Source organism: Pan paniscus, chromosome 6 (assembly GCF_029289425.2).
Source record: "Pan paniscus chromosome 6, NHGRI_mPanPan1-v2.0_pri, whole genome shotgun sequence".
NCBI lineage: Eukaryota > Metazoa > Chordata > Mammalia > Primates > Hominidae > Pan > Pan paniscus.
The window spans coordinates 164,438,067-164,452,105 of NC_073255.2; the positions used below are offsets into that span (position 1 = coordinate 164,438,067).

At 50.9% G+C, this 14,039-nt stretch overlaps 3 protein-coding genes across 3 annotated transcripts in view; 1 reads left to right on the forward strand and 2 right to left on the reverse strand.

Moving 5' to 3' along the window:
- The window catches only part of ZNF800 (zinc finger protein 800), a 248,557-nt gene extending 238,396 nt beyond the window's left edge, over window positions 1-10,161 (reverse strand). Inside the window, exon 1 of the mRNA XM_034964913.2 lies at window positions 9,945-10,161. The gene's annotated coding sequence lies outside the window, so the exon portion shown is untranslated. The remainder of the gene's footprint in view (window positions 1-9,944) is intronic.
- GCC1 (GRIP and coiled-coil domain containing 1) lies at window positions 1,721-8,200 on the reverse strand. The gene is made up of 2 exons (XM_003806050.5): window positions 5,242-8,200; window positions 1,721-4,402 (listed from the first exon to the last, which is right to left on the reverse strand). Exons 1-2 carry the CDS (start codon window positions 6,271-6,273, stop codon window positions 3,107-3,109), a joined length of 2,328 nt encoding a protein of 775 aa, XP_003806098.1. The 5' UTR covers window positions 6,274-8,200; the 3' UTR covers window positions 1,721-3,106.
- Window positions 9,437-12,789, forward strand: ARF5 (ADP ribosylation factor 5). The gene is made up of 6 exons (XM_003806052.5): window positions 9,437-9,654; window positions 10,172-10,252; window positions 10,574-10,683; window positions 11,155-11,226; window positions 12,052-12,177; window positions 12,302-12,789. The coding sequence occupies exons 1-6, from the start codon at window positions 9,588-9,590 to the stop codon at window positions 12,386-12,388; spliced, it is 543 nt and encodes a 180-aa protein (XP_003806100.1). The 5' UTR covers window positions 9,437-9,587; the 3' UTR covers window positions 12,389-12,789.
- The last annotated feature ends 1,250 nt before the right edge of the window (window positions 12,790-14,039 follow it).

Consider the following 14,039-nt stretch of genomic DNA (forward strand, 5'->3'; position numbering starts at 1 on the left):
AGACTGCCTGGGGGAAAAAGGGGATGGGGGGGAGAGGAGAGTAAAGTGACTCATTCATTAGGATTCTATTTCCAATTCCCAAAACTGTTTCCCCAGTTTTTCCAGAGGTGATAGTTGGAACATACTATTAACACCAGCTAGTACCCAGTACTCTTTTATTGTGTTAGAATTACCCAAGTTCTAAAGCTAGCAATCATCTGGAAACTGGGGACAGAGCAGCTTTAGGGCTCTTATGAAGAACCACTGTTGCCTGCTCAACCCTATAGCGTAGCAACTTTGCTTGGCTGCAATTGATAGCTGGAGACGTTCTCTCCATTTGAGCCAGTCCAGTCCAGCCTAGAGAGCAGTCTCCCCATCCCTAGAAACCTAGGGAGAGGCTCTGACCCTCCCAAGGGCTGAGGAGGCAGGAGCATACCCAGATTAAGCAGGCTTTGTGGCTAATCAGACCTGACACAGACATTTACTAGTTACATGATCTTCCACAAATTTAACATCTGTTAAGATGGGGGTAATAGCCCCTGGGAGGAGTAAATGATAAAAATGGGTGTAAATGGCTCAACACGACACCAGGACATTCTACAAGAATGAGCAAAAATGATCCTTAGTAGTAGTAGCTTCACAAAACAAGGTTGAGAGCTCGAATTCTAGGTAACAGACAGGGATTTAACAACAGCCAGGGCATGATACAAGGACAGGTTTATTCCCCAGATGGGAGGTGCCCAAGAAGGGGTCAGAATGCCTTCCCTCCACATTCTCCGTCCATCTCTTCTTCATAGCAATGCTCCTCTAACTTGCGTGGTAATGGTTAATCACGTAAGGCTCAGCCTCATTACCTTACTAACACATCTCATATACCGTCTGATATTCTGGGACCAGGGCCCAAGGAAAATGTGTTTTTCTCTAATTCTGATCTCAATTCTTTCACCCTCATTCTCCCTTTCCTTCCTTACAGTATCTGTCACAGGCAAACCAGCCAAATAACTGGAAAACTTGTTTCAGGGAAGGGTGTGGGAGATAAGGAATTTTGAATTTAGCATGTCTGCATTGATTTTGTCTGTTTCTAGACTGTGTCAAGGGTATGAAGGGAGTAAGTCTTTTAGTTTCAGTTGGGAGTCTTCACAGCTTTATGTATCTCCCAATTTCTAAAATTATTAATCAGAAATTGACTTGCTTCTTTTCCTATTTGGTATCTTCTCAAAAGTCAAAAGCACAGGGATTATTAGTCCTAGGAAAGCAACTGTGACTATGGATCTTTCTACTCTGTCCACAGCTACCTAGAAATAACAATTACAAGACATCCTACATTTAGAGAGAACAAGGTAAGAAAATTAAGCAAGTTTATTACTATTTTTTAGTTTGGCTTGATGTCCTGAGACACTTTTTCGGGATACTATGAATCCTGATTTTAAGGATAATAAAGCATTCATAAACAGATTACTTATAGAGGTTGAAGTGTAATTATGGAAGTTTTAAGCCTGCCCACTAAACCCATAAGAAAGCACTTTCCAGCATAGGTGGCCACACACAAACATATACACACACAATTCCAGGCTAAGAAATGTGTTATAACTAAGGTGGTTAAAGCACCGAGGTATTCCTCCCTGGATTCAAGCTCACGGATTAACATATGAAAACATTATTTCCATCCTTTTCATTCACCATTTACATTCACAATCTATTTTTGTCTAGATATATAGATACTATTAAGGAACCACACAGGTCAAGTCACTCAGGTTTAATGATTCCATCATTTGGACACATAAACTTCTGTTCCATTTAAGTCTGCTCACTGTAGATAATCCAGGTCACCCAGCCTCCCATTAAGATTTAATCAAAGTTTTCTGCACCCCAAACCCTCACAAAACAGACCTCTATGATGAAATCACAGAAAGATACATATTAGTCCAGTTAGTGGCCAAACATTGGTCTTTAGAGTCCAAAGACCTCTATAACCAGTAAGAGTAGTTGGGAGAAAAGAAGGAACAAAGAAACTGAGTTTTCTGAGAACCCCCTTTCCAGACTGCCTGAATAAGTTGCCTTTTCTTAAAAGAGCAGGATTAATCTACTTATGCCAAGACCCACTGGGCAGAAAGCACCCCAACCCAGGTTTAGCTGATCTTTACCACTTCCTTGTGAGAGCTACAGCAATCTTTTGGAATTTTCTGCAGCAAATTTTCCCCTTTTGCTGTCCCTACAAAGGCAGAAAAGCTAGGGGCCAATCTCTGAGCTAATTCCTTGAATCCAGGCAGGATGAGCATTCACCATTTGGACCCCTCTCTGTAAGAAGCTAGGACTTTATTTCTTAATGAAAGTTCAACACTGAGGAAAAGATAGCGAAGTCGTTGACTCACAATCTCAGGCCAACCTCAGGCAGATAGGTTAAGGCAAGGATAGGCAAGAAAGGTCTATTTTAACCCTATCCAGGCAAAAAGCAGGTTACTTAGGAAATCCCTAAGATCAAGCTGGTGCTCAGGGCCCTCTCTAGGATGGTCATAAGCGGTGTGATTGCATAGGTCATCCCCAGGCACTAACTAGACTAAGCTTCCCAGTTCCTTCCAGAATAAACTCACTATTCCTTAGCCCTTGGGACTAGTGGATGATATGTCACTATTTCAAACTTCCTGGTCCCTTTCCAGCCTGGTTTTATGTCCCCAGAGAATTGGGGCAGCAATGGACCAGACTCAGACTGTGATGAGAGGGAGAAAATAGCTAGGTTTTGTGCATTTCAGAGATTAACTGAACTCCCTTTGGAGTCACATTTACTCCTAGCTTTGTGCCAGGAGCATATTATTAAAACAAAACATCTTATTTTAAAACAGCCTTACCACTGTTCCAACTTCTGCACTTCTCAGTCCTAACCTCATCTTCTCCTCACATGCACACCATCAGAAGATACTGCCCCAGGACTTTCAGTATCTCTAGGGCCTAAGGATAAAGCAGCATTAATGGCATTTGGCAGAAAATCCCTTCCCACATTGAAGACCCCTCCCAGCTCAACACAGTGAAGAAATAAATGACAATGTAAGAGAAGAGGCAGCAGAAACCAGAGCCTGCCCTTTCCCACATAAAAGAGGCACAGAAATTCCAGGAATTCATGAAAATGGCATCATCTCTTGCCAGAAGGCCACCAGCTGGCACTGGTTGGGAGTCGCATTATCACTTGTTTCTCCTCTGGACTGAAGTGCAAGATAGTCAGTATGGCTGTGAGAGTCTGCTGGCGGCCCAGGGAGTCAGGTAAGGTCAGGAAGCGGTAGATGATGTTTTTGAGGTACTCCAGATTGGCTCCCTCCCTGCTCTGGTCCCTGATGTTCTTTTCGATGTGGCTCTGCAGGGCTGCAACCTCCTCGCGATGCCGTTCGCCCTCCTCCAGCAGCCGATCCTGCAGCTGATGCACCTCGACCTCCAGCCTGTGCTTCTGCTTCCTCAGTGATGTGATCTCCACCTCCTTGCGGGCCAGTTGCTCAGCGTACAGAAAGAAAGTGGGCTCATTGGCCGCTGCAAGTTGTAATGCTTGGGTCAGGCTATCAGAGGATGATGTGTCAGCTGGGTCCCCAGGACCGCCACCACCCACAGGACTTCTGCGTCCTGGCAGCCCAGAGGCCAAGGCCACAGAACGCAGTTGCTCCAGTTCCAAGTCCTTCTCGGTGAGCACAGCTAGGGCACGATCCCGCTGCTTGTGCAGCTCCTCCTCCAGTTTCAGTGTGCGGTCCCTGAAGTCCAGCTGGCACCGCTCCAGCTCCTGCCGGTGGAGCTGCTGCAGCCGGGCCAGCTCCTGCTTCCAGTCATCAGCCTCCTGCTGGTGTTGGTGCTCCAGCTCCTCGCAGGAGAGCCGCAGGGAAATATACTTCTCCTTCAGCTCTGCAAGCTGTTCCTGGGCTGCCTCCAGCTCCTTTCCCAGGTTACCATCTTTGGTATTCTTGCTTTTGAGGACGACCTGGGCTCTCATCTTGTACCTCTCAAACTCTTCCTTCAGCTGTTTCAGCTCCTGTTGGTAATAGAGTGCAGTAGCCTTCTCCCCATCAGCAGCCTCCGAGCTGGGCATTATCTCCAGGTCACAGAGCTTCTCCACATCCAGGGTCACCTGGCTTTTCCTGGCCGCAACCTGCAGCAGCCTCTTCAGCTTCTCCATCTTATCTTTCAGGACATTGACATCCAGACTGGACTCCTCTCCATGGCTGTCTAAAGGGGACCTGCTGGAGGCTGCTAGAGCCAGTGTCTTGTTCTCCAGGTCCAGCTGCACAATGCGCTCCTTCAGCTTCTGAATGGCCAGCTGGTCCTTCTGCTTGGCTTTCTCGTAGGTGCCTAGCAGCTCAGACACCTCGGATATTTGATTCTCCAGGGCTGCCACCCTCTGTTCTTCTACCTTAGATTGCTGACGGAGTTGATCCTCTGCAAGAGCTGTCTGCAAAACAAGGGAACAGACAAAAATGCATCCACAAAAGCCCCACAGCAAACTCTGAGAAAGCAGGAGAGGGGAGCAAAAGGGTCACAGGTTTGGGATGGCCTGGCAAGAATGCTAACTAGGGATTTTTCGGTTGATTCAGGAGCTAACAAAAGTTCCTATTACCTGCTTGGGTTCTGCAAGACGCATATTATACTGAACGATATGAAGCACCTTGATACATCTGCTATTGTTCTGCTTTCCACCTAACCACATATAATATGTGTTACTGTTGTTTCTCAGGTGCTTCCTCAAATCCTATTAAGAAATCATACAGCATTCTTTTCCTTATCCAATATTCCTGGAAGTTCAAAACTGCGCTGGATCTCCCTCTCCACATTGAAAGGAGGCACCCTTTCAATACCTGTTCTGGAAAATAGCACTTCTCCAGAACAGGCAAATCTTGAGTAAAGGCAATGACAAGAGGTTACTTCTGAGAAAATCCCCTTTGCCTTCAGCCACCCTTCCTAGAGGCACATACCAACAGAAGACACGCTACCTTTTACTATACAGCTGCCACTATACTGCTTCATAGAGCACAGCTGGTAAGATGCCAATGCCCAGAAGTGCAGAGCTGTCTGGCTTCAACCCAGCCTACACTGAGAAGCTCCACATCCTCCTGGAAGCACATATGTCAACACCGCATAGAACAGGACTTCCCAGGTTCACTAGTGGAACTTCTCAGGTGGCATCAAAAATGACAGTATAGACACAGCTCTAACTAGCAAAGGAGGAAAAAAACCCTAATATTTCTCACTTCAGGTCAATGACTGATGTTTGAAAGAGATGTGGATAATTACCTTTCTCATTTCCTGCTGTAACTGAGCCTGGAAATGGCTCTTAAGGCGGGCAGCCTCTTCCTGAAGTTCTTGCAGCCGGGGGTCTGGCTGATTCTTCTCATCTCGAATGGCCTGCAGTTCACTTTTCAGCTCCTCCACCTCACGGGTCAGCTGCTTGGTCTGCAGTTCAAATCCTTCCATCTGTTCAGCTGCATATGCTCGTCCTGCCAAGGCTTCTCGGGTCTCTTCTAACCTAAGCTCCAAGTCCTGGCGCTGGGTCCTCTCCTCCTGCAGCAGCTTCTGGAGCTCACGCAGCATCAAGGCATGGTCACTCTGCTCTTGGGCCCGATCATGCTGCTGCGTGATAAGCCGGGCTTTGGTTTCTGCTATTTGCTCCTGCAGCCCCTTCAATTCTCCCTCTAGGCGGGCCCTCTCCTCCTCCGCCTTGTTACTGGCATCCTCTAAGTCCTGTTTCATCTTTTTCTTGTCAGCCAAGTAAGAAGCCTCCATGCGGGACTTCTCCTGAGTGACTGTGGCCAAAGAACTGGTCAAAGTAGCCAACTGAGTCTTCAGCTGGTGCAGTCTTTTGTCCACCTCCCCACCTGCAAATGGCCCATCCCCACTGCTACTGCTAATGCCACTCTCGGACCAACTGGCCTCTTCGGACTTTGGAGGTGGTGGTCCACGGGCCGGTCTGTCATCTTCTACCCCAAACTCACCCTTGGTGCTGGTGAGACTGGCCGCAGTATCCAAGCTAGTGGCGGTCCCAGTGCTATCCTCGCTGTGAGTGGAGCACCGGTCATCCACAGAGTCAGGAAAGGTGAGGCCTGGAAGCTGGACACCTGCGAGGCCCACATCTGCCTCGTGGGATACCGACAGCACCTTGATGCTGGCCTCTAATGCCTCTTTCTCCTTCAGCAGGCTTTTATAGGCACGGACCACATCCTTGAGCCGTGCCTGGTACTGGAGAAGCTGCTTCTTCTGCGTCTCTATAGTCTCCAGCAAGTCTTTCTTGCTCGGGCCGCCCCCGAAATTCATCCCAAACTTCTCCATGGAGGGTCTGAACGGATTGCCCCACGTCAGCTTTCCAGCAGAACGGGAGAGGGCCGTGAAGACGCAGGCGGGGGCTTAAAGAAACAGCGAGCGGGCTGTCCGGCGGCGGGCCGCACACCTACTCCACCTAGTTATCCCGGACCTAATGCGGAACGGCCGGACGGACTGGCGAAAGCGGCCGCCGGGTCCCAGGCCCGGAGGGCTGGGGCGGATTCTACCCCGGAGGCGGGGCGACACTGGCACCAGAGGTGCACACTGCCAGGGCTCGTTAGCGCTGGCCCAGAAGCCGCTCCGCACTCTCCGCTCGTCTGGGCCACAGCAGCCCGGGCCGGCCCCTCGGCCCACGTCGGCCAGAGGGTTACGCTGAGCGCGGTCCCATCACGACATCCTAACTAAAGCTGCCTGCCGACAACGGCGCTTCCGTGTCCGCTGGAAGTGACGTTAGCGAGGCGCCTCAGGCTCCGCCCCCAGTGGGCCCAAGGTAGGCGGGGCCAAGTCGGCGGGTGGGTGGGCGCGGCCTGTCGAGAACGCAATGGGGCCGCGAGCGGCAAAAAACAGGCTTGGGAAAGGCGAAGCCAGCAAAGTCGAAGACACCAGAGTGGCACTGGTTTTGTGAGAGCGCCCAAGCTTGACCTCGGGCTACGCTCAGCGAGCGACAGAGCAACGTCGCACTGCATTCTTACCAAACACCCAGGTGAACGACGCATCCAACGATTTGGGAGCTCAGGACCCATGGTCCCTAAAAGGCAACAATTAAGACTCCCATTTAGACCACGAAAACTGCAGTCCTCTATAGCACAGTGCTTGGTACCTAGTAGGCATACAGCGTAATAGTACCCTTCCTTAGTTCTGCTGAGTTGATTCCACAAATATTTACGGAGGGCACTCTATAGCCATGTCTATCCTGAGTGCCAGCTATATACCAGGAGCTCACAAGAGTTTTGCTATTTAGTCTTTACAGTAATTATTGTAAGCACTATACTCATTAGCACTATTTTACAGATATGAAAACATGAGGCAGAAAGGTTATACGTAACATGCCCAAGGTCACACAGCTAGTAAGTTTAGGAGTTCTAATCAGTCTGATTCTCAACGTATCACGTGCTGTGCCAGATGGTAACACCATTAAGAGACACGACCTTGCCCTCAGGGAGCTCACAATCTAGTGAGGAACCAGACATACAAATATGTCCTGCTATCACACCAGTATGTCTGGGTATATTCAAAGTGGTATGAAAGTTAAGAGGAAAGAGGCCTGTCTAGGTGAGGCATGGAAGGCTCTTGGGAATAATACTTTGGGATTTGAAGGATGAGTCGTGATTGTCCACCTAACCAGAGATCAGGGAAACTAGCATTCCAGGCAGGTGGAAAAAAATGCAAAGACCTGTAGGGTATCGGAGTTTGACTCACCCAGAAAGCATTCAGTAGCTTAGGGTATGTGAAGGAGGTGACAACAGAGGGGCTGGCACAATAGGTAGGGACCCAACTTATGGCATTTAAATTTTATCTTGGGTTATAGTAAGGCCCTAATGGATTTTAATCTGAAAAGTGGGATGTCATCAAGACTTGTATGACATGTTGGAGGGAACAAGGGGCAGGAAACCTGTGAGGAGACTTTCAGTCATGGGGAACAGAAGGTAGTGACAACAGAGATGGAAGCAAAGAGGCTGATAAAAGAGCTAAATGTAGAATTGACCTAACTTGGTGAACACTAGTTCTGTTATTATATTGGAACTCTCTAAAATGTACTCTTCAGCCTCGTAAAAGCCTTCTTAGGGATGCAAGTCTATGACTGAAGAGAAAAGGAAAGTCATTCACTCACTCATACCTGTTTCCCAAAGTCTGTCCTTGTTACAGACTTTGCAGATCAGGATGGGGCAGGCCCTGGAGGTCTGTTCAGACCCCGTTTCTCAGTGGCCCAAATAACATCAAGCTGTATTATACATAACATTCAGTCACATTATCAAATCATTTTAATATTCACCATAACCCCTTAAGTTAGAACAAGTCTCCTTTTATAGATGACGAAATAACGGAAGAGTTATGAGGAGTGCTGAAGCCAAATCCTCAAGAAATGGCAGAATTAAGATTTGAACTAAAGCCTGAAATCACGTGCTGGCAAGTGGTGGGTGCTCAGTAAATATCTGCTGAAAAAGCAAATGAATGAGTGAAGGTTTTTTTATTCCCAGCTCAGTTTACCTCGAGTCCATAAACAATTGATCCTAGAAGCCTACTGGGAATCCAGAGTAGACATAACACCTACCCTTGCTCCATTGAGAATCCATCAGTCCAGTTCAACTGAACAAGCATTTGTTAGGCCTAATAATGCCTGGCAATGAGCCAGTCTCCACCGCAGAAGAATTTCATTCCTATTTTGCTATTCTCCTCTCAGATGTTAAAATGAGGCAGGGAAATGACATGTGAAGCTCTTTGGGTCTACGGAGTCAAGATCTTCACAAAATCCTGAATGGGTGTGCAAGAATAAGCCAGGTCCATAAGTCTGTGGCAAAGTGAGGAACTTCAGCAAAGCGGCCAGCGCCTGGACTGAGAGGCGGGGCCCGCAGGGCTATCCAAACGAAGGTGGACTTCTCCAACAGCCCAGGAGTGGGTCTGTGACCCCGCCGCCCAAGGCCGTGAATCTTACACTGGTTCTGCGGATTGGGAATTAGGAAGTAGGCGTTTTGAGGGACCATGGAAGCTAGCTAGCACTCGGGCACCTTCCCCTACCTCCCGCGCACTCTTCACACGACCACCTACTACGCGCAAGTCCCTCGGTGGAAGATGAGGCAGTAAAGGGAGGACCAAGACCCCTAATCGCAGCTTCCACTCCCCAAAGGAGAGTGGTGCACACGTTCAGTGCTACTGGTTCCCAAGGGCTAAAACCGGAGCCCCTAGGGGCCTGGACGCAACAAACCAAAGCCCAGCGGCCGGCCACTGAAAATGGGGGCAGGGGCCGCTGCGGAGCGATGAATCCTTTCCTCAGCCGCGCTCGGGCTGCCGGTCGGCGGCCACAGGCCTGGCAGGCGCGTTAGAGACCCAGACCCGTTCCCAAGTAAGGGCCGCACGGGACCCAGGCCAGCAGCGGCAACTCGCGGAGCTTCGGCTCCCCCAGGAGCCAGAGCCGGGGGAGGCGGGGCCGAGAGCCGGGGGCGGGGCCCGGACGGGGGCGGGCCCGCGGTGACGTCGGGAGGGCAGCGACGCGCGGAGGCGGCGGCGGAGCCTCCTCCTGCTGCCGCTGCGCCCCATCCCCCCGCGGCCGGCCAGTTCCAGCCCGCACCCCGCGTCGGTGCCCGCGCCCCTCCCCGGGCCCCGCCATGGGCCTCACCGTGTCCGCGCTCTTTTCGCGGATCTTCGGGAAGAAGCAGATGCGGATTCTCATGGGTGAGGCAGATCGAGCGCGCGGCCCGGACCGGGGCGCCGGCCCCGGCGCAGCCCTTCCGCCCCCGCGTCCCTCCAGCCCCGCTCACCTGGGTCTCTGGCCCCGAGTCACCCACCTCATAACGCCCCGGGGCCTCTGCTCTCGGGCGGGTCCCGGTCTGCATCGCCGACCCCGGGGCCTGACACCCGGAGCTGCGGGCCTGGGTGGGGTGAAGCTCCCTCCGCCCCAGCCCGGCTGGTAAGAAGGGAGGATTCCGCCCTTGGAGACGACTTTTAAAAGGAGCGCGGCCTACCTCCCGTGCCCCTTGCCTCCCAGTCCTCTCCCGCTCCGCGCCCTCTTTGGAGTTGGCTCACGCCACCCGACTGCCCTCCAGGCCTCAAAGGTAGATAACGACGCGCACCTGGAGGCGCTCCCGCTCTCCGCCCCAGTCACCATCAGCTGTTGTGGCCTCTCCCTTTCCCTGGTCTCTAGGGGGCTCCCTCGCTCCCATCTCCATCCCTGTGCCCCTTTCCGTTGCAGTTGGCTTGGATGCGGCTGGCAAGACCACAATCCTGTACAAACTGAAGTTGGGGGAGATTGTCACCACCATCCCAACCATAGGTGAGCCCGGGGATGAAGCAGGGAGCGGGAGCGCCGCGGCGGGCCCTCGCGGGGTCTGCTCCCAGTTCTGCCACTTTTCTGGAGCTGACCCTGACACCAGATACAGCTATTTGAGAAGTGGGTCAGGGTATCTCTACGTGGATACCGGAGGCAGGGTGGATGTGACCTAGCCCCGCCCTGTTGACCGCCAGTTCTGGGGTTCTGTTCCCCTGGGCCTTGATCATTGCCTTCTGGTTTTGTGTCCCTGCTGAAATCTAAGTAGTTTTAGTGAGTTCCTTTCTTTCAGGAGTTTTCTCATATTTTTTTTCCAATTATCTGCAGGCTTCAATGTAGAAACAGTGGAATATAAGAACATCTGTTTCACAGTCTGGGACGTGGGAGGCCAGGACAAGATTCGGCCTCTGTGGCGGCACTACTTCCAGAACACTCAGGTGGAGTGTTGGGAGGGGACTTTCTAACCCCACGGGAAAAGGTGTTAGGGCTGGGAGAACAGAATTGTTGGCCTAGGCTGGGCCCCCAGGCCAAGGAAAAAACCCTTCCCCACTTCTACCCCTTCTGTTTGGCTACCCCCTACTCACTCTTCAGAACTCACCTTAGTCTTCCCCAGCTTGGACTTCTCTTTAGAAGCAGGATTCTGGGACCAGGCTGCCTGATTTAGCCCTCATAACATGTCTTTATTTCCTTGCACATCTTTGGATAAACTACTTCCTCTTTGCAGTGGGGTCTCTAGTTTGTGCCATGACTCCTGTAGAGCTTCTATAGAGTTCTGTAAACTTCTGTAGAGTTTACTAGATGAGAAGGATTGACACAATTACAAATGGGAAGAAAACAGAAAGGGCCACACTACGGTATGCCCCAGGCAGAAGTGATTGCTTCTCCTTTCTTCCTTCCTTCCTGCCCAGGGCCTCATCTTTGTGGTGGACAGTAATGACCGGGAGCGGGTCCAAGAATCTGCTGATGAACTCCAGAAGATGGTGAGTACCCAGAGCCCTGGGAACTGAGCCCTCAGCTTGGGGACAGAGTGATCTCTGTAGTGGTATAGAAGTCAGGGAGCCCCCCACAGGCATTGAAGACCAGGAATATAAGTTTTTCTTTGTGGACAGACACATTGTGTATCTCACCCTGTTTTGGATGGGAGTGACTTTTTCACTTTTTCTGTTCATTCTCTTGTCTTTTTTTTTTTTTGAGTTGGGAGTTTTGCTGTTGTTGCCCAGGCTGGAGTGCAATGGTGCAATCTCGGCTCACTGCAACCTCCACCTCCCGGGTTCAAGCAATTCTCCTGCCTCAGCCTCCCAAGTAGCTGGGATTACAGGCACCCGCTGCCATGCCCAGTTAATTTTTGTATTTTTAGTAGAGACGGGGTTTCACCATGTTGGCCAGGCTGGTCTTGAACCCCCGACCTCAGGTGATCCACCCGTCTTGGTCTCCCAAAGTGCTGGGATTACAGGAGTGAGCCACCGCGCCCGGCCGCATTCTCATGTCTTTACATCTGAGTCTGAGAAGTTGTGGGAGAGATGGGACTTATATGTGGTAAAGAGAAACATTTTACATTCCTGCCTTTTCCATTTGGAAATGTTGTCATTTTGCCTAGGCAAGTACTCAAATTAGGAAAAGGTCTTTCTTTTCTGGACTTATGGGCTCAGGTCACCTCAAGCTCATTTACAACTATGTCTTGTCTTCAACGGCAGACTGCACAATACTTTTTTTTTCCAATCAAGATGCTAGGCGGTAGAAAGGGAATTCCCCAACACAGTAGAGGAGACGCAGCCTGGGTCCCACCTTCTCTTCTCCTCTCTCAGCTGCAGGAGGACGAGCTGCGGGATGCAGTGCTGCTGGTATTTGCCAACAAGCAGGACATGCCCAACGCCATGCCCGTGAGCGAGCTGACTGACAAGCTGGGGCTACAGCACTTACGCAGCCGCACGGTAGGGGTCCTGCCCACCTGGTGCTGAATCCTGCCTCTTGAGGGAAGCTGCAGGCTGGGACAGAGATATAAAGGCATTCCTTTTGTTCCTGGTTGCTGATCTCTTTCTTTCCTTTTCCCCACAGTGGTATGTCCAGGCCACCTGTGCCACCCAAGGCACAGGTCTGTACGATGGTCTGGACTGGCTGTCCCACGAGCTGTCAAAGCGCTAACCAGCCAGGGGCAGGCCCCTGATGCCCGGAAGCTCCTGCGTGCATCCCCGGGATGACCAGACTCCCGGACTCCTCAGGCAGTGCCCTTTCCTCCCACTTTTCCTCCCCCATAGCCACAGGCCTCTGCTCCTGCTCCTGCCTGCATGTTCTCTCTGTTGTTGGAGCCTGGAGCCTTGCTCTCTGGGCACAGAGGGGTCCACTCTCCTGCCTGCTGGGACCTATGGAAGGGGCTTCCTGGCCAAGGCCCCCTCTTCCAGAGGAGGAGCAGGGATCTGGGTTTCCTTTTTTTTTTCTGTTTTGGGTGTACTCTAGGGGCCAGGTTGGGAGGGGGAAGGTGAGGGCTTTGGGTGGTGCTATAATGTGGCACTGGATCTTGAGTAATAAATTTGCTGTGGTTTGTACACGGTGTTGTCTGTAGCCTGCAAAGGAGAGGCTGGGTTACTGGGTACCAAGAGACAACGTGGGAGAGGATCAAAGCAGCTAAGGCTGCAGGGCAACCCCACCCACACATACCCTCAGCTCAGCTTCTCCCTCCTTATTCTTGGGCTGGAAATACTGTAGGGTTTACAGTGGTGCAAATCTCATTCCTTCCCAGCTCCAAGGAGCCTTTGCTGAAGATTACAGGATCTCCCTTCATAGTTCCATGAACCACGTAACTGTTTCCCATCATTCTCGTAGCTACTTAGAGCCGTTCTTAATGTTTGCCTTACACATTAAAATTAGAGGGGGAGAGAATGTGCGTTAATAATACGAATCCTGAGGTACATTTCAGAAAATGTGATTCATCAGGACTAGTCTGATGCCCAACAATATGCATCTTTAAAATTACCCAGAGGAGGCCGGGCGCAGTGGCTCACGCTTGTAATCCCAGCACTCTGGGAGGCTGAGGCAGGCGGATCACGAGGTCAGAAGATCGAGACCACGGTGAAACCCCATCTCTACTAGAAAAAAAAAATACAAAAAATTATCCAGGTGCGGTGGCAGGCACCTGTAGCCCCAGCTACTCAGGAGGCTGAGGCAGGAGAATGGTGTGAACCTGGGAGGCGGAGCTTGCAGTGAGCTGAGATCATGCCACTGCACTCCAGCCTGGGTGACAGGGTGAGACTCCGTCTCAAAATAAATAAATAAATTAAATAAATAAATAAAATTACCCAGGGAATTCTGCCACTAATAGTCTATTACCCTTATTTTATAAAACATCGGTGGGGTCTGGGGCTTGTAGTTCCTTGCTGCACACCACTGAGACTCTTGCTACTTGGGAAGACCCCTCCTATGGGGAATAGGAAAGCGGGTATAAGGAACCACGGGTGGCTGGGCACTGTGGCTCATGCCTGTAATCCTAGTACTTTGGGAGGCTGAGGTAGGAGGATTGCTTGAGCCCAGAAGTTAAAGACCAGCCTGGGCAACATGGCAAGACCCCATCTCTACAAAAAACAAAAAACAAAAATAAAAAATTACCTGGGCATGGAGATGGACACCTGTGGTCCCAGCACCTCAGGAGGCTGAGGTGGGAGGATCGCTTGAGCTTGGGAGATCAAGGCTGCAGTCAACTGAGATGCACTCCAACCTGGCTAGCAGAGCAAGACCCTGACTCAAAAAAAGGAACCGGGGTGTGGCCTATTCCCCAAGTGTGATCGACTGCCCATTTTCC